The sequence below is a fragment of the Sebastes fasciatus genome, chromosome 14 (assembly GCF_043250625.1).
Source record: "Sebastes fasciatus isolate fSebFas1 chromosome 14, fSebFas1.pri, whole genome shotgun sequence".
Classification (NCBI taxonomy): domain Eukaryota; kingdom Metazoa; phylum Chordata; class Actinopteri; order Perciformes; family Sebastidae; genus Sebastes; species Sebastes fasciatus.
The window spans coordinates 33054974-33075310 of record NC_133808.1 but is presented as its reverse complement, the minus strand read 5'-3'; the positions used below and the strand labels follow the sequence as shown (position 1 = coordinate 33075310).

The 20337-nt window shown below is 46.6% G+C and overlaps 1 protein-coding gene across 3 annotated transcripts in view; it reads right to left on the bottom strand.

Moving 5' to 3' along the window:
- LOC141781996 (bone morphogenetic protein receptor type-2-like) overlaps positions 1-20337 on the bottom strand; it is a 119185-nt gene that overhangs the window by 94352 nt on the left and 4496 nt on the right. For 2 of the 3 annotated variants that reach the window (XR_012597001.1, XR_012597002.1), the window contains exons 3-18: positions 19988-20173; positions 19655-19915; positions 18829-18920; positions 18510-18743; positions 17060-17174; positions 15634-15794; positions 15346-15493; positions 13921-14057; positions 13626-13762; positions 13332-13524; positions 13162-13255; positions 12973-13052; positions 12751-12873; positions 12447-12656; positions 11174-12344; positions 7860-10769 (exon numbers count right to left, since the gene is read on the bottom strand). Coding sequence is in view for 1 of the 3 variants with exons in the window: in XM_074658002.1 (XP_074514103.1) it covers positions 10444-10769; positions 11174-12344; positions 12447-12656; positions 12751-12873; positions 12973-13052; positions 13162-13255; positions 13332-13524; positions 13626-13762; positions 13921-14057; positions 15346-15493; positions 15634-15794; positions 17060-17174; positions 18510-18743; positions 18829-18920; positions 19655-19915; positions 19988-20173 (3668 nt within the window). In the remaining 2 variants the exon portion in view is untranslated. Of the gene's footprint in view, positions 1-6712; positions 10770-11173; positions 12345-12446; positions 12657-12750; positions 12874-12972; positions 13053-13161; positions 13256-13331; positions 13525-13625; positions 13763-13920; positions 14058-15345; positions 15494-15633; positions 15795-17059; positions 17175-18509; positions 18744-18828; positions 18921-19654; positions 19916-19987; positions 20174-20337 lie in introns of those variants that run through there. The other variant, XM_074658002.1, reaches the window with a different exon arrangement.

Genomic DNA, 20337 nt, shown 5'->3' with positions numbered 1-20337 from the left:
TGACGTTAACCACTGGTCACATTCTTTCGGGTCCTCATGCTCCACCTCTCCGACGGTGTGGGTGAGACGGGCCGGTGGTGCGCCTGACCCCGCAGGGCCGGGATCCCACCTCAGCCGGCGCACGCCGGCCCTCACTTTCATTGCTCCACGGGGTTTTGCTTGCACCCTCTGACTCGCGTGCGTTAGACTCCTTGCTCCGTAGTCACGCATCTGTGTTCATGACGGGTTGGGTGGGTTGCAGACAGTCGCGCCGGGAGCAGGGGGCCGCCCCCGGCGGAGAGAGAGGGAGCAACCCTTTGTCCACGGTGCGGTGAGGTCCAGACGGGGAGCGCAGTAAAGCTGCGGTCGCGAGCCACCTTCACCCCGAGCCTTTCCAAGCCGACCTAGAGCCGGTGGCGGCGCACCGCCTCGTATGCGGGACTCCCCAGCCTGCCGTGTGTCGCTCACACCCTCCAGCTGGCTGTTAACGAGGCTCTTTAGGCACAGAGAAGTACTCGTATCGGTACTCGGTATCGGAGAGTACCCAGATGTAAGTACTTGTACTCGGTCTGAATAAAGTGGTATCGGTGTATCCCTAGTAAGAGATGTGATATAAATATAATCTAGAATATGATGTGTGTGTGTGTGTGTGTGTGTGTGCGACATGTCTAACCTCCTGTCAGTTAGTCTAGCTGCTAGCTGTTCGCTCCTCCGTGTTGTCGAACCGAACCGTTAATATGAGCGAGCAAAACGAAACTGGGCCTTTACCATTTACGATTTTATACAGCTCAATTCCTCTCCTCGATTCCTCTCCTCGACTCCTCTCCTCGATTCCTCTCCTCGACTCCTTTCCTCGATTCCTCTCCTCGACTCCATTCTTCGACTCCTCTCCTCGCGACTTAGTCCCGCCCACGTGAGATGCGAGCGGAGGAGGCGAGGGAAAGACTCGAGGAGAGAGGAAACGAGGAAATATGTTTTAAGAGACATGAGATGTCGTTTCCTCTGAAGCGTCACCTGAAGCGACGTCCGTTTCTGATCACAGCAGCAGCTGATCACATCTGGATCAGCTGTCAGTGGGCTTTAACAGCTGTTTGTGTCTGAACTAATATTAATAATAGTAATAAAGACAGTCAGTTGTTCTCAGTATCAGAGCAGCAGTGTTTCCTCTCTGTAGCCTGTTACCTGTTAAACATCTGCACATGAATAACATCTGGTCTGTATTTCTACTGTGGACTGAGTCCTGCTTAGAGGACCAGGAACCATCTCTACTGTGGACTGAGTCCTGCTTAGAGGACCAGGAACCATCTCTACTGTGGACTGAGTCCTGCTTAGAGGACCAGGAATCATCTCTACTGTGGACTGAGTCCTGCTTAGAGGACCAGGAACCATCTCTACTGTGGACTGAGTCCTGCTTAGAGGACCAGGAACCATTTCTACTGTGGACTGAGTCCTGCTCAGAGGACCAGGAACCATCTCTACTGTGGACTGAGTCCTGCTTAGAGGACCAGGAATCATCTCTACTGTGGACTGAGTCCTGCTTAGAGGACCAGGAATCATCTCTACTGTGGACTGAGTCCTGCTTAGAGGACCAGGAACCATCTCTACTGTGGACTGAGTCCTGCTTAGAGGACCAGGAACCATTTCTACTGTGGACTGAGTCCTGCTCAGAGGACCAGGAACCATCTCTACTGGATCAATATCTTTATATCATTGATTCATTATTAGTGTCTGTAGTTATTGATATTCTGACACTAGAAGTTATTTATCAGGCTGAATGTTTCAGAAATGTAAATAATGGGAAACAACAACATGTTGACACAAACAACCAGTCTAATTAAAGCTGATAGCACACAGGTGAGGCCACCTGCTGCTGATCACCTGATGCTGATCACCTGATGCTGATCACCTGCTGATCACCTGATGCTGATCACCTGCTGCTGATTGACAGGTTGTGTTTCTGTCTTTAGTTGTTAACTGCTAGCTGATAGGTGTTAACAGTTAACTGTCAACTGTCAACTGCTAGCAGCTAGCTAGTATTTTAACCACCTTTTTGTAAGTGCCCGTCTTATTCTTAATTTTTTTTTACATTCAGGTTGTCATCGGTGCCAGTATGTGATTGATTTGCTTTAGTCCATGTGTGCTAGCTGCTAGCTGCTAGCTGCTAGCTGCTAGCTGCTAGCTGCTAGCTGCTAGCTGCTAGCTGCTAGCTGCTAGCTGCTAGCTGCTAGCTGCTAGCTGCTAGCTGCTAGCTGCTAGCTGCTAGCTGCTAGCTGCTAGCTGCTAGCTGCTAGCTGCTAGCTGCTAGCTGCTAGCTGCTAGCTGCTAGCTGCTAGCTTGTCTTTCAGCATCTCCTGAGGATCAATAAACATGGATCAGCAGGACAACGAGGTAAAACTGAATTCAACTAATTATGTTTTCACTAATACCACATATCTAATGATGTTTATAACGTCTCAAACACCAGAACCTTAGAACATATAGAGAACCTTAGAACATATAGAGAACCGTAGAACATATAGAGAACCGTAGAACATATAGAACCGTAGAACATATATAGAACCGTAGAACATATAGAACCGTAGAATGATGATGAATACTTTCACACCAAACTACATTAAAACTGTAAAGAGTTTAGAGATCTACAACCTCCTGCTGTCAAACTGTTTAATGTGTCCAGACTGCATTAATAACCAGTTTAATGTCATTATAAACATTATATATAATATTCAGCATGTCTCCTACAACACTTCCTCATATTCAGTTTCACACCAAACGACATTTAAAAAACGTCACAGTTTAACATTAGTTTAGCGCTGAACACGCCGACCCAGCAGTTACAGACAGGATCCACTTCATTCAGCTTCATATCTCTGTGTTTGACTTTATTAAAACCTATAACTACTTTAACTGTTCTTATGATCTACTATCTAATGTACAGTCCATTATAAACTAAGCTTTGGCCTCCTCCAGACGGATAACGGGACTTCTCATCATGAATAACAGACGCTCTGGATCTCTGCTCTTTATTCAGTGATGAAGTGAACTGGTGATGTCTGCATGGATCTACAGCATGTTGGGATGAGAGCGTCTGAACTATATGAGTCCTGATCTGGGACGGCATGCTCAGTGTGAATGAACAGATACAGCAGGTGGTACTCGGTCCCATATGAAAGTACAACGTGTCATTAGAGTATTTACACGACTGGAAAGAAAGACATCCCAGCAGTTCAGTATCTAGTGCTTACACGGTTAGCCGTCCTGCTTCTGCAATATTATAACTCAGATATGATCTACACATTGCACAACAAATAATAACAATGATGACGCTTTAGTGGAGGCTGAACACGGTGACATCTGTTCATCCTAAATGTACAAATACAGATGTAGATGCTAGAGAGCGTTATGAGGACTGTGAGCTACAGATAATGACTTTAAAGGGTTAAACCAGACAGTTCAGACTGAACTCAACCAGTTAGCACGATGCTAAACGTCTTCAACCTCAACCAGTTAGCACGATGCTAAACGTCTTCAACCTCAACCAGTTAGCACGATGCTAAACGTCTTCAACCTCAACCAGTTAGCACGACGCTAAACGTCTTCAGCTTCAACCAGTTAGCACGATGCTAAACGTCTTCAACCTCAACCAGTTAGCACGATGCTAAACGTCTTCAACCTCAACCAGTTAGCACGATGCTAAACGTCTTCAACCTCAACCAGTTAGCACGATGCTAAACGTCTTCAACCTCAACCAGTTAGCACGATGCTAAACGTCTTCAGACTCAACCAGTTAGCACGATGCTAAACGTCTTCAGACTCAACCAGTTAGCACGATGCTAAACGTCTTCAACCTCAACCAGTTAGCACGATGCTAAACGTCTTCAACCTCAACCAGTTAGCACGACGCTAAACGTCTTCAGCTTCAACCAGTTAGCACGATGCTAAACGTCTTCAACCTCAACCAGTTAGCACGATGCTAAACGTCTTCAACCTCAACCAGTTAGCACGATGCTAAACGTCTTCAGACTCAACCAGTTAGCACGATGCTAAACGTCTTCAACCTCAACCAGTTAGCACGATGCTAAACGTCTTCAACCTCAACCAGTTAGCCCGATGCTAAACGTCTTCAGACTCAACCAGTTAGCACGATGCTAAACGTCTTCAACCTCAACCAGTTAGCACGATGCTAAACGTCTTCAACCTCAACCAGTTAGCACGATGCTAAACGTCTTCAGACTCAACCAGTTAGCACGATGCTAAACGTCTTCAACCTCAACCAGTTAGCACGATGCTAAACGTCTTCAGCTTCAACCAGTTAGCACGATGCTAAACGTCTTCAACCTCAACCAGTTAGCACGATGCTAAACGTCTTCAACCTCAACCAGTTAGCACGATGCTAAACGTCTTCAACCTCAACCAGTTAGCACGATGCTAAACGTCTTCAACCTCAACCAGTTAGCACGATGCTAAACGTCTTCAACCTCAACCAGTTAGCACGATGCTAAACGTCTTCAGACTCAACCAGTTAGCACGACGCTAAACGTCTTCAGACTCAACCAGTTAGCACGATGCTAAACGTCTTCAACCTCAACCAGTTAGCACGACGCTAAACGTCTTCAGACTCAACCAGTTAGCACGACGCTAAACGTCTTCAGACTCAACCAGTTAGCACGACGCTAAACGTCTTCAGACTCAACCAGTTAGCACGACGCTAAACGTCTTCAGACTCAACCAGTTAGCACGATGCTAAACGTCTTCAACCTCAACCAGTTAGCACGATGCTAAACGTCTTCAACCTCAACCAGTTAGCACGATGCTAAACGTCTTCAACCTCAACCAGTTAGCACGATGCTAAACGTCTTCAACCTCAACCAGTTAGCACGATGCTAAACGTCTTCAGACTCAACCAGTTAGCACGACGCTAAACGTCTTCAGACTCAACCAGTTAGCACGACGCTAAACGTCTTCAACCTCAACCAGTTAGCACGACGCTAAACGTCTTCAGACTCAACCAGTTAGCACGACGCTAAACGTCTTCAGACTCAACCAGTTAGCACGACGCTAAACGTCTTCAGACTCAACCAGTTAGCACGACGCTAAACGTCTTCAGACTCAACCAGTTAGCACGATGCTAAACGTCTTCAACCTCAACCAGTTAGCACGATGCTAAACGTCTTCAACCTCAACCAGTTAGCACGATGCTAAACGTCTTCAGACTCAACCAGTTAGCACGATGCTAAACGTCTTCAACCTCAACCAGTTAGCACGATGCTAAACGTCTTCAGACTCAACCAGTTAGCACGATGCTAAACGTCTTCAACCTCAACCAGTTAGCACGATGCTAAACGTCTTCAACCTCAACCAGTTAGCACGATGCTAAACGTCTTCAACCTCAACCAGTTAGCACGATGCTAAACGTCTTCAGACTCAACCAGTTAGCACGATGCTAAACGTCTTCAACCTCAACCAGTTAGCACGATGCTAAACGTCTTCAGACTCAACCAGTTAGCACGATGCTAAACGTCTTCAACCTCAACCAGTTAGCACGATGCTAAACGTCTTCAGACTCAACCAGTTAGCACGATGCTAAACGTCTTCAACCTCAACCAGTTAGCACGATGCTAAACGTCTTCAACCTCAACCAGTTAGCACGATGCTAAACGTCTTCAACCTCAACCAGTTAGCACGATGCTAAACGTCTTCAACCTCAACCAGTTAGCACGATGCTAAACGTCTTCAACCTCAACCAGTTAGCACGATGCTAAACGTCTTCAGACTCAACCAGTTAGCACGACGCTAAACGTCTTCAACCTCAACCAGTTAGCACGACGCTAAACGTCTTCAGACTCAACCAGTTAGCACGACGCTAAACGTCTTCAGACTCAACCAGTTAGCACGATGCTAAACGTCTTCAGACTCAACCAGTTAGCACGATGCTAAACGTCTTCAACCTCAACCAGTTAGCACGATGCTAAACGTCTTCAGCCTCAACCAGTTAGCACGATGCTAAACGTCTTCAGACTCAACCAGTTAGCACGATGCTAAACGTCTTCAGCCTCAACCAGTTAGCACGATGCTAAACGTCTTCAGCTTCAACCAGTTAGCACGATGCTAAACGTCTTCAGCTTCAACCAGTTAGCACGATGCTAAACGTCTTCAACCTCAACCAGTTAGCACGATGCTAAACGTCTTCAACCTCAACCAGTTAGCACGATGCTAAACGTCTTCAACCTCAACCAGTTAGCACGATGCTAAACGTCTTCAACCTCAACCAGTTAGCACGATGCTAAACGTCTTCAGACTCTAGACAACAAACATTTAGATCAAAGACACGGCGAGAGACGAGCTGGACTTCCTGCTGGACCTCCTGCTGGACTTCCTGCTGGACCTCCTGCTGGACTTCCTGCTGGACTTCCTGCTGGACCTCCTGCTGGACTTCCTGCTGGACTTCCTGCTGGACCTCCTGCTGAGTTCTGATATCAAACACACCCGTTGCATATGTTGCTAGCTAGCTAGCTACGGCTAACATCTGGAATGTCGGGCATCGTCTTCAACAATGAACCAGAACTAGATGGACCAGGTCTAGATGGACCAGGTCTAGATGGACCAGGTCTAGATAGACCAGAACTAGATGGACCAGATCTAGATAGACCAGAACTAGCTAAACCAGGGCTGACTAGACCAGGTCTAACCAGACCAGGTCTAACTAGACCAGAACTAGATAGACCAGAACTAACTAAACCAGGTCTAACTAGACCAGGTCTAACTAGACCAGAACTAACTAAACCAGGTCTAACTAGACCAGAACTAACTAGACCAGAACTAACTAGACCAGAACTAGAAAGACCAGGTCTAACTAGACCAGGTCTAGATAGACCTCACACTTCACAGATGTTCATGTAAACCAGTAACGGTCGTCTGTATGTACATTAATATCTAAAAACAGTACAAACAGTAGAAAATACAAAAATAACCCAATGAATACATCTCAGAAGCATCTTAAAATACAATAAAGTAACATAACAGTGATGATATATATAAACAGAATATACATATATAATAATAATCACAATAACTCAGGAAAAATGACAATAAACATGAAAATAAAATCCAGATCTTAAAAAGAGAGAAAGTGCGTAATGTTTCCTAAATGTTGATAAAGTGAACTTATTGTGATGCACATTTAGAGGAGCAGGTTGAACTATTAACATCTATAAAACCAGCCAATCAGGAGTCCTGGTTCATTCTCTCACAAACATCTCCTTTCTTTTGTTTAGAAAATGTCACACCAGACTCATTAAATCTGACATTTTTAAAATGTTTTACTACGACTACGACTAAATGCATAAATATTACCATAAAAACTCAACTTTAAGGATCCACTTTTCAAACATAGTGTCTCATAAACTTCTTCGCGTCACTTGATAACATTTAAATCTAAAGTTCCCCTGGTGGAGGGCCAGCAGGCTGGAACAGGTCACTCTGGAGTTCTACTGAAGTAAAGTGCTGTGGATCACTGAGAGGATGAATCAACTGGACCGACTGTCCGAGTGCTCCTCAGGGCCGCGTTATAACGAGTTCACCTTAAAGTCTGAACAATTCACAATTAGAGTTCCTTCTCTCAGACGCCGTGAAGCCGGGCGGACCCTGTACGACTTTAGAGATGTTGTTGTGTACTACCTGCTAGGGATGCACCAATAACACTTTATTCAGACCGAGTACAAGTACTTCCATCTGGGTACTCTCCGATACGAGTACCGATACGAGTACTTTTCTGTGCCGCATACGAGGCGGTGCACCGCCACCGGCTCTAGGTCGGCTTGGAAAGGCTCGGGGGCGAAGGTGGCTCTCGGCCGCAGCTTTACAGCGCTCCCCGTCCGGACCTCGCCGCACCGTGGACAAAGGACTCGCTGCGCCCTCTCTCCCCGCCGGGGACGGCCCCCTGCTCCCGTTGCAACTGTCAACCGGGACAAACTGTCCTCAGTGCGCCCCGACCGCGTTGTGCCACCAGATTGGTGCTCAGCCCACGTAAAAGGCGCCAGGGGTCTGCGGCGATGTCTGCAACCCACCCGACCTGCTTGTAACACGGACCAATGAGTCTAACGTACGCGCGAGTCAGAGAGTGCAAGCAAAACCCCGTGGAGCAATGAAAGCGAGGGCAAGCACACCGGCTGAGGTGGGATCCCGGCCCAGCGGGGTTCGGGCGCACCACCGTAAAGTGGTATCGGATCCGTTTTGCGAGTTCGAGTACATGAGCACAGTATCAGACCCGATACCCGATACTGGTATCGGGTATCGGTGCATCCCTAATTCCTACTCCTACTGTACGAGTAGATCGTTTGTGATGTGATGACCACCTGAGTGATCACACCGTACGGTCCCGTCGGCCGCTGAAGGTCGTTCTGGCTGTTGACAATAAAGATTGGTTTGAAAGCTCCGAGGCAGGTACAGTGTGTTAGCTAGCAGAGGTCTGTACGGGTCAGAAACGTGCTGCCGTGATCATCTGAGCATCCTGTCTGCTGAAACGTCTAAAAAAAGGGGCAGCGGCGTAACGTTATCTGGACTCGCAGGTGGCGAGGAAGACGTGGACAGTAGAGAACTGGAGGTAAGCTCGCTACGTTCTACTATATCTATCGTATGTTATCTGGATAGCTACGCTCTGATTACGTAAAAGGAGTAGAAAGAAGGCGCTGACGTCGGGGAATCGGCTGCTCTGCTTCAACAACCACAATTTCTGACATGTCAGAACTTCATCCGACTGTCCGACTGTCCAACGGCCGGTCTGGAGGAGTTAACCGGTCCTCGGTCCCCCCCGTACACTGCACGGCAAACGACATCCGTTGAAGCTGGAATTCGTTGCAACTCAAAAATGAGTCGTGCGACTGAAAATAAGTGGTGCTCGTGGGGCTAAAATCGTACAGCGTACGGCCAGCTTTAGACGATCAGACCAACATTTAGCCTGAAGCACAATGAGACCTCTCGATCGTCCCAGTGTTCCTAATAAACTGGTAACTCTCTGACGGATTGGTGACGAACACAATACAACATGTAAAAAAGAACCGCTTTGGAGTTGATGGAAGGCGGATTTTATCAGTCGGATCAACTCTGTCATTGACCTTCTTCTGCTGCTCATCTTTAAATATAATAATAATAATAATAAGGTGTGAGCGTTCCCGCCTACGTCAGCGCTGTGAAGGTACCTGAGGAGGTTGTACGTGGCCGAGGTTACGGAGGTCACAACGCTGAGGGAACGTGGCTTTCCTCTTTCATTCCTTTCTCCTTTCTTTATTTTCCTTTCTCAGATACTTCCTCTCTCCTTCCTCTCTCCTCCCTCTCTCCTTCCTCTCTCCTTCCTCTCTCCTCCCTCTCTCCTTCCAGTTCTAACGGGTCACAGCAGACCTCACAAGGCAGGTTAAAACTTCAGGTTAAAACTTCATCACTTGGTGCAAATGAGAAGCCTAAAGATGGATAATCTGTTGATAGGTCTGAGAGGCATCGTGAGCTGACTGCATAGCTGGAGTAAAGGTTTAACGTAAAAACACAACAATCATACAAACTGTAGAAAAACAAAAGGATTCCTAAATAAACTGTTGTGATTGCACGAGTGTCCTTCAAATGGTTTGTTAGTTCTAACTTTGTTTAAAGTGCTTTAAAAACATGACTACTGACCCAATCCTCCGGTCACACTGACGACCCACCGGACGCTTCTACTAGCCACAAGATCTACGAGCCCAAATACAGCGTCCTAAAACCAGGAAATGAGTCAGCATGATGTCACTTCCTGTCCCCTCGTCTGGAAGTCGACGGGTTTTTAGTGAGATGTCTATAAAATTCTTCAGTAAATATTCCTCCGGTGAATCCTGAAGCCTTTACGTGTCTTAAAAAAGACGGATGCTAACAAGTGCTAGCCAGATTAGGGCTAGCTAAACCAGGGCTAGCTAGAACAACAGAGATTTTGGGGCAGTTTTGTTAATCAGGTCAGATCGAAGCCACGCCCACCAACCACAAGACTAGTCGCAACGGGAGCCAATCATCTAGAAGTTAGGGAATCCCCCGACTTCACCACCAACAGGAAGAGATTTTGAACATCATGAGCGTTTGCGCTACCCAGACCGGGTCAATGCTGAGAGTCCGAGGTCAGATATGGACAGGACCGGGCCACCGAGCCACCGGGCCACCGGGCCTCCGGGCCACCGGGCCACCTGGCAACAAGCTGAATCCAGATAATGTAGAAACAACAAGACAATGAACTTCCATAAACCGTTCCTGTAGTCTGTTTGACGCCACATCCCGTGACTTTGGGAGCCTTTTATAGCGGGTAATTTCCTGTTCCCCTCGAGGTTCAGTTTAGTGCCGGGGAGGCTGAATGGTGCGTCAGTCAGTGACCTCAACAACAAAAGAGAAGGAAGACAAAGAACTGAAAAAAATGAATCCGCTCTCTTTTTTCAAGAGAAGAAAAAGAAAACTTTAGAAGCTGGTCATTCCATCCGGCTCGGAGGTCGTGGTCGCCGTGGCTCCGCCTCCGACCAAAAAGACAGCCATACTGGATTTTGACTGATTGATTTTGGGGATACCAAAGCTTCCTGCGCTGTGAAGACCAGAAGAGAAATGGGTCTGGCTGCTGCTGCTACTGCCGTTAGTGTTGAACTGGAAGTCCGGGTCGAGGGCTGTATCCGTGGAGACGACCCACGAGGCTGGACGCCATTTTTTCAGGGTGTATGGAGTCTTGACACGACGTTTTATTTTTTCTCCTGAAGCGCTCAGACTGCCGTCATCCGTCAGAGAAACGTCATCTGAGGAGGAGGAGAGAGGAACAAACAGACCTTTTTAGAGAGTTCAAATTAGTGATGCACCTCTCAGATGCTGTTAAGCCGGACGTACACGGACCAAGGAGTCTAACGCACGCGGGAGTCTGAGGGTGCAAGCAAAACCCTGTGGCGCAAAGATCCCGGCCCAGCGGGGTCGGGCACACCACCGTTAAGTGGTATCGGTGCATGAGCACAGTATCGGACCCGATACCCGATACTAGTGTCGGTATCGGTGCATCCCTAGTTTAAATCACAGGTACACAACCTTGTAGGAGGTGTTAGGGTTAGGACCTGAATCTGAGCATATTTACTTCATGGTACTTTTGCCCCCGTTTGCAGTGGGGCCAGTCAAATGATGATCTGTTCTTAAACATTTAATCTTGACTCACCTGAGGAAATGCAGGATGAGGACAGGTCCAGGGAACAAGGACGCTCACGCCTCCTGGCTTTGGCCGGTCCCATCTGGGCCTGCAGCAGACCTGGAGTTTGTGGAGCTGAAGCTTCTGCGACAGCTGTGGTTTCTGAAGTTTGAGATTCCAAAGCTGGAAGTTCTGGAGCTGGATTTGCTGAGTCTGGAACCTCTAAAACTGGAGCTTTTGGAATCATGACTGGAGGTTCTGGATCTGAGGCTGGAGGTTTTAGGGCTTGGATTTCCAGAGCAAGGGCCAGGGTATGTAAAACTAGGGCTTTTGAGGATGAGGTTGAGGTGGCGGGGTCTTGTGCTTGTGAAGCTGGGGATCCTGGGGCCTCTGGAACCAGCACTGGGCCAGAATCTGGATTCCTACAGCCGGTTACCAGTGCAGTGGCAGTAGAATGGAGCAGATGAGCCGTTGGGTTTCTGGTGGAATCAGGGGTCAATGCTGGTTCTGCAAAAAGGGCTCTCTGGACACATGGGCCTGTATCTGAGCCATGACCTCTATCCTGGGGTGTTGGGTCATGGTGTGAAACCGGAGCAGTAGCCGGGGATCCAGTCACCTGCTGACTTGGCGGATGTGACTCGGGTTTAGGACTGTTGATGACCCGACCCTGACCCACCTCTGAACTAATCATCCTTTCAGGTTCAACCTCTAAACCGAGGATCTTGACGTGTGATCCCAACGCCATCCTATTGTTGTTGTTGTTGGAGTTGGAGCCTTGCCCCGACACCATCGGGCCGGCTCGTGACTGATGATGATGATGATGATGATGATGATGATGCAGATGAGGAGGAAGGGGCTCACTCTCAGCGGGCGGCTGTTCTCTTCTCAGCAGCGGTTCGTGTTCATCAGGACTGGAGTTGAGCAGGTTCATATGGTTGTCCTCTCCTCCGATCATCCCCCCCTCCATCTTGTCCTCCTCCTCCAGGTGCGGCCCCGCCGGATTGGTTCGACCTCCGCCCATCATACCATTCGTCACCAGGGTGGGGACGCCCACACTGTAACCGTTGGCGACCACCATATTCGAGTGGACTCGGCTCCCAGTTGGATCGCCGCCGGTGTTGTTGGTCACCGTGGTTACCTGGTGGGGCTCTGCAGCGCTGGCGACTGTTACCGTGTTCATCTTAGCAACACCTGTTTCCACCTGAACCACAGAACATTCTGGATTAGTGATGTTACAGTATTAGTGATCTTAACCACGATGTGGAGCGAGGATGAGTTAACACAGCTGTAGATCCTACTGTACCTGTCTGTGGTTCGACTTGAGCTTTCCCAGCTTAAGTCGAGAAGAGGCTGAGGTGCTCTCCTTGGTTTTTGGGAGAAGGTGGAGGCTGGTGGGCCTCTGGGGCAGGTTCTGCTGTTTGGGGAGGGGGTGGATGGAGGAGGAGGAGAGAGGGCTATCAACCCCACCAGCAACCCCCAGTTCACCCTGAAGAGCCAACACCGAGTTGTTCCCCTAGAGGAACCACAGGAACGGATCTCTGGTTACTATGGACATTCAATAGCAGGGAGGTATCAGTAGTACTGGAGTTCAGTAACAGTAGTAGTACCTCAGCAGTTTGTAGTATCTGATGGTACAACAGGTTGGTAGTTTGTTGCTCCGTTGAACCGAACTGCTTCTGTGAATGTTCCATCAAGTTCTCATCAGAACTTTCCCTCAAGTTCTTCTGGACCTGTAGAGACGCAGTGTTGACATGTTAACGAGGTGTGGAGACGGAAGTTGGCTTCAGAAGGAGAGACTGTCAAAATAAGAGCAAATTAAAAGTAAAAACCTCTTTGGGGTCGAGTTTCGTGGCCTCCAGGTCTTCCTCTGTGAGCTGTAAGCAGACGGCGGCGGTGGGCCCGGCGCCACCTGGAGGACAGTCGGGTACATTTACAGTTACTGAGGACACAAGTCACATAAACGTCATGTAGTGTGAAGTTGGCTTAACAAGCGTTCTGACACATCAGTGTTAACCCACCAGACTCTGAGATGGTGCAGAGGGTGGAGGCCGGTGGCATGGCGGCGGCGCTGGTCGACACATTGCTGCCTGAACTGGACGAGCGAGCCTGACTCTGACAGAGAGAGAGAGAGATAATAAACATCATGAAGGTTTGCGGTGGTTCTCATCCCTCTCTCGGTGGACTCTACCTGAGCCTGCTGCCGCTCGTAGTTGATGGAGTTTCTGTTCTTTTCAGAACCTTCTGTTCCGCTCGTGGTCGTCTTGACGACTGATGCTGGGCTGCCGTCGCCCTGGAGATTCTTGACCACGCCCACCTGGAGATCCTCGATGTAGGAGGAGGCGGAGCCAACCAGAGGAGGCCAACGGCCCTGAGACACGTTCCTGAGAGACAAAGCAGTGATGTAGTCCTTCATTTACTATGTACCTGGGGTTGTGTACCTGTGGTCGTGTACCTGTGGTTGTGTACTATGGGGTGTGTGTACCTGTGGTTGTGTAGTGTGCTGTGTGTAGTCAGCAGTGTGAGGTCACTCAGTCTTTCTTCAGAACACTGAGCGGTGAGTCGAGCTTCAGCATCCTGATCCCAGCAGTCCTCCATCAGCTCCTTCAGGGAACGCAGCGCCTACAATACACACAGTATTATTACATGTACATGTACAGCTCCTTCACACAGTGCAGAGTAGAAGAAAGAAGCTATTCATCAGGTTAACAGGGCAGGTGTCTGTCTGACGTCAGACCAGGTGAGACCAGGTGAGACCAGGTGAGACCAGGAACACTAACCAGGCTGTTCTCCTTCCAGGTTTCAGGGAACCTGGGTCTGAACTTCTCTCTGGCGACGAGGATCTGCATCTCCTCAAAGCTGGGATGATTCCCGAGCTCGGCCTGGAACGGCAGCTGGTAGTCAGGTACCGCCTCACCTGGACACACACAGCAGGTACGTTATATTGTAGTACCATCACTACGTCTAGTACCATCACTACGTCTAGTACCATCACTACGTCTAGTACCATCACTACGTCTAGTACCATCACTACGTCTAGTCCCATCACTACGTCTAGTACCATCATTACGTCTAGTACCATCACTACGTCTAGTACCATCACTACGTCTAGTCCTATCACTACGTCTATCACTACGTCTAGTACCATCACTACGTCTAGTACCATCACTACGTCTATTACTATCACTACGTCTAGTCCTATCACTACGTCTATCACTACGTCTAGTACCATCACTACGTCTAGTACCATCACTACGTCTATTACTATCACTACGTCTAGTCCTATCACTACGTCTATCACTACGTCTAGTACCATCACTACGTCTAGTACCATCACTACGTATAGTACCATCACTACGTATAGTACCATCACTACGTCTAGTACCATCACTACGTATAGTACCATCACTACGTCTAGTACCATCACTACGTCTAGTACCATCACTACGTCTATTACTATCACTACGTCTAGTCCTATCACTACGTCTATCACTACGTCTAGTACCATCACTACGTCTAGTACCATCACTACGTCTAGTACCATCACTACGTCTATCACTACGTCTAGTACCATCACTACGTCTAGTACCATCACTACGTCTAGTACCATCACTACGTCTAGTACCATCACTACGTATAGTACCATCACTACGTCTAGTACCATCACTACGTATAGTACCATCACTACGTCTAGTACCATCACTACGTCTATCACTACGTCTAGTACCATCACTACGTCTAGTACCATCACTACGTCTATCACTACGTCTAGTACCATCACTACGTCTAGTACCATCACTACGTATAGTACCATCACTACGTCTAGTACCATCACTACGTCTAGTACCATCACTACGTATAGTACCATCACTACGTCTAGTACCATCACTACGTCTATCACTACGTCTAGTACCATCACTACGTCTAGTACCATCACTACGTCTATCACTACGTCTAGTACCATCACTACGTATAGTACCATCACTACGTCTAGTACCATCACTACGTCTATCACTACGTCTAGTACCATCACTACGTCTAGTACCATCACTACGTATAGTACCATCACTACGTCTAGTACCATCACTACGTCTAGTACCATCACTACGTCTAGTTCCCCCTGAAGCTGTTGGTACGTGTGTTCAGAGGAGTGTTTCAGTACTTGGTGGTGTGTCAGCTGTGTGTGTTGTGAGGCAGTAACTCACCTGGGAACAGGTGAGAGCACCTCCTGAAGCTCTCCCAGTAGAGCAGCCCCAGAGCGTAAACATCCACCTGCTTCAGCGCCGACTCACAGTCCCTCAGGTTCAGAGCTCCGCCCAGGACCTCCGGCGCCATGTAGCGCACCGTCCCCACCTGGAGACACACTCAGGTTAACTCCTGCGTCTGCTCTCACACCTGGCGTCATCATCACCATCATCATCATCATCATCATCATCACCATCACCACCACCACCACCACCATCACCACCATCATCATCATCACATGACCTGACCTCAGATATGGCCATGGTGTCCTCGTCTCCGGGGCGGCCGGGCCGGCTCCCCGTCAGCCTCATGGACAGACCAAAGTCGGCAAGGACGCAGGACAGATCGGCCCGGACCAGAACGTTCCTGCTGGTCACGTCTCTGTGGGCCACAGCCGGTTTATACTGGTCTGAGACAGAGGACAGAGGACAGACTGGTCTTTATACAAGACGTTGAATAATAATAACATTAATAATATAATAATAATAATATAATAATAATCACATTAATAATATAAGAAGAAGAAGAATATAATAATAATATAATAATAATAATAATAATAACATTAATAATATAATTATAATAATAATATTATAATAATAACATTAATAATAATATAATAATAATAATAATAACATTAATAATATAATAATAATAATAATAATAACATTAATAATATAAGAAAAAGAAGAAGAATATTATAATAATAATAATAATATTAATAATATAATAATAATAATAATAACATTAATAATATAATTATAATATTATAATAATAACATTAATAATAATAATAATAACATTAATAATAATAACATTAATAATATAATAATAATAATAATAATAATAACATTAATAATATAAGAAGAAAAAGAAGAATATAATAATAATAATAATAATAATAATAACATTAATAATATAATAATAATATAATAATATATTATAATAATAACATTAATAATAATAATAATAATAATGACATTAATAATATAATAATAATAATAACATTAATAATATAATAATAATAATATTATAATAACATTAATAATAATAATATAATAATAACATTAATAATAATAATATAATAATAATATAATAATAACATTAATAATAATATAATAATAACATTAATAATAATAATAATATAATAATAATAACATTAATATAATAATAATAATAATATTATAATAATAACATTAATAATATAATAATAACAATAACATTAATAATATTATAATAATAATAACATTATAATAATAATATAATAATAATAACATTAATAATATTATAATAATAATATATTAATAATAATAATATAATAATAATAATATTATAATAATAACATTAATATAATAATAATATTATAATAATAACATTAATAATAATATAATAATAATATTATAATAATAACATTAATAATATAATAATAACATTAATATAATAATAATATTATAATAATAACATTAATAATATTATAATAATAATAATATTATAATAATAACATTAATAATATTATAATAATAATATTAATAATAATATAATAATAACATTAATATAATAATAATAACATTAATAATATAAGAAGAAGAATATTATAATAATGATAATAACATTAATAATAATATAATAATAATAATAATAATAATAATAATATATTGATAATAATAATAATACCTCCTCTACAGAGTTCAGTGTGCAGGAAGGCGAGTCCTCTGGTCACACCGTGAGTCATCCTGCAGCAGGTAGACCAGTCCACCGTGTGGACAGACAGGTAGCGAGACAGACAGCCCTGAGACAGACAGACAGACAGACAGACAGACAGACAGACAGACAGACAGAGACAGACAGACAGACAGACAGAGAGACAGACAGACAGACAGACAGACAGAGACAGACAGACAGAGAGAACAGACGTTAATTACTGTCTGACTGCTACTCAGGAATGTACTAAACCAACCCTGGGTGTGTGTGTGTGTGTGTGTGTGTGTGTGTGTGTGTGTGTGTTCTTGTACTTGGTACATAGTGAGGACCAAAACAAGTTTTTAACGAACAGAGTGAGGACATTTTGGTCGGTCCTGTTTGAGGGTTAAGACTTTGTTTTAAGGTTCAGGTGAGGTTTAAGGTCAGGTTTAGTGAAGGTTAGGGTACGGGGCAATGGAAGGCATTATGTCAATGAGGGTCCTCACAAAGATAGAAGTACAGGAATGTGTGTGTACGTGTTTATAAATAGGAAGTTAACATTGTTTATGTGTAAGTTTGTGAATGAGAGATAGTGATAATAAAGATTAGATTTACTGTGTGTGTGTGTGTGTGTGCGTGTGCGTGTGTGTGTGTGTGTGTTTGTGCGTGTGTGCGTGTGTGCGTGTGTGCGTGAGTGCGTGAGTGTGTGCGTGCGTGCGTGCGTGCGTGCGTGTGGTTGGTTGGTTGGTCGGTCAGTGGTTCCAGACAGGAAGTAGGACTGACGGCGCCGTCTTCCAGCACAATAACATAATTAATGGCGAGTCAGCCAGGCGACGGCTGAAGTGTGTAACCACGCCGACGGTCTGCTGGCTCCGCCCCCCTACAGGCTGCTGGTCCCCCCCACAGGCTCTTTGTAACAGCGTTTGATAACTCAAAATGAATCAATGGAAAGAGCTAGCATTAGCCAGCTAGCATTAACGAGCTAGCATTAACCAGCTAGCATTAGCCAGCTAGCATTAACCAGCTAGCATTAGCCAGCTAGCATTAACCAGCTAGCATTAACCAGCTAGCATTAGCCAGCTAGCATTAGCCAGCTAGCATTAACCAGCTAGCATTAACCAGCTAGCATTAGCCAGCTAGCATTAGCCAGCTAGCATTAACCAGCTAGCATTAGCCAGCTAGCATTAGCCAGCTAGCATTAACCAGCTAGCATTAGCCAGCTAGCATTAGCCAGCTAGCATTAGCCAGCTAGCATTAACCAGCTAGCAATAGCCAGCTAGCATTAACCAGCTAGCATTAGCCAGCTAGCATTAACCAGCTAGCAATAGCCAGCTAGCATTAGACAGCTAGCAATAGCCAGCTAGCATTAACCAGCTAGCAATAGCCAGCTAGCATTAGACAGCTAGCACTCGTGTAGCCCTGATTGGTTGATTCAGGCTCTTACATGAGGGTAGTACTCCATGAGGATCAGGAACTCCGGTCGTCCGTCGGCCGTCGTCCTCTCGTCGGCGGTCAGGAAGCGGGCGATGTTGTCGTGCTGTTGCAGCAGCGGCAGGAAGTAGATGGAGCGCTCGTTGGCATAGGTCTGGCGGTTGGCCGAGCTGAAGAGTTTGACGGCGACGCAGCGCTCGTTAAGAGAGCCGCGGAACACCGTGCCGTAACGACCTCGACCAATCAGCTGTCGGGAGGAGGAAGGAGAGGGTCGTTAGAGAGAGGGTGGCGTTCCTCAGGGCTCTGTTTTAGATCCTCTGACGTAGTACTACCTCCAGTAGTTTCAGGTGATCCAGGTCGACAGCAGCGTCACCGTTTGCCGCCTCCATCACATCCTGAGCCGACAGACTCAGTTTCTGCTTCCCTGAACACATAGTTAGTGTTTATTATTAATCATGTGTGAGTGAGTGTGTGTTCAGTAGGGATGCACCGATAACAGTACCGGGTATCGGGTCCGATACTGTGCTCATGTAGTCGTACTCACGAAACGGCTCCGACACCTCAGCCGGCGCGCGTCGGCACTCACTTTCATTGCACGACGGGTTTTTGTTTGCACCCTCTGACTTGCGCGTGCGTTAGACTCCTTGGTCCATGTTTCAAGACGGGTCGAGTGGGTTGCCGACATCGCTGCAGACCCCTGGCGCCTTTTACGTGGGCCAAGCCCCGATCAGGCGGCACGACGCGGTCGGGACGCACTGAGGAAAGTCCGCCCGGTCGACAGTCGCACCGTGAGCAGCGAGCCCCGTCACGGTGCGGCGAGGTCCGGGCAGGGAGCGCTGTAAAGCTGCGGCCGCGAACCATCTTCACCCCGAGCCTTTCCAAGCCGACCTAGAGCCGGTGGCGGCGCACCGCCTCGTATGCGGGACTCCCCAGCCTGCCGTGTGTCGCTCACACCCTCCAGCTGGCTGTTAACGAGGCTCTTTAGACACAGAGAAGTACTCGTATCGGTACTCGTATCGGTACTCGTATCGGTACTCGTATCGGTACTCGGTATCGGAGAGTACCCAGATGGAAGTACTGGTACTCGGTCTGATATAAAGTGGTATCGGTGCATCCCTAGTGTTCACAGTGTGTGTGTGTGTGTGTGTGTGTGAGCACCTTTCATCATGCGGTATCCCAGGAACAACGCCACGATGAGGATGGCTACGATGGCGACGGTTACCAGGGCGATGAGCGCCGTCTCTTTCTTAATCGGCTTCAGGGCAGGGGCGTCGGCGGTGGGCGGGGCTTCGGTGAAGTTGGCGTTGCAGAGGTCTCGGCTGCAGCAGCAAAACCTGTAGCTGCCGTTCGGGATCTGAGACGGCGTTGCTGTTGCCAGGCAACGGTCGCCGGCGCACTGCGGCTGGTCAGTCCAGCAACCTGGAAGACAGGAAGCAGTTTTTTATTTTATTTTGAAGCGGAGCGTTCACATTCAGACTGTGTGTGTCTCACCTTGCTTGACCGGGTGTATCTCCCCGTCTGGTTTCTTTTCCCACAATCCATAGCAGCGGGAGCCACGCATGCAGCGGACTGTGCCATTTTCTCGCACCACTCCTCTCAGCTCATTGGTCGGTTTGTTATGAGGCTCCGCCCCCTCCTGGTCAGTGAAGGCACACTCTCTTTCCTCTGACTGTAGACCTGAACACAGAGGGTTAATAACTATAGACCTGAACACAGAGGGTTCTATCTCAGTGTGAGGGTTCTGTCTCAGTGTGAGGGTTCTATCTCAGTGTGAGGGTTCTGTCTCAGTGTGAGGGTTCTGCTTCAGTGTGAGGGTTCTATCTCAGTGTGAGGGTTCTGCT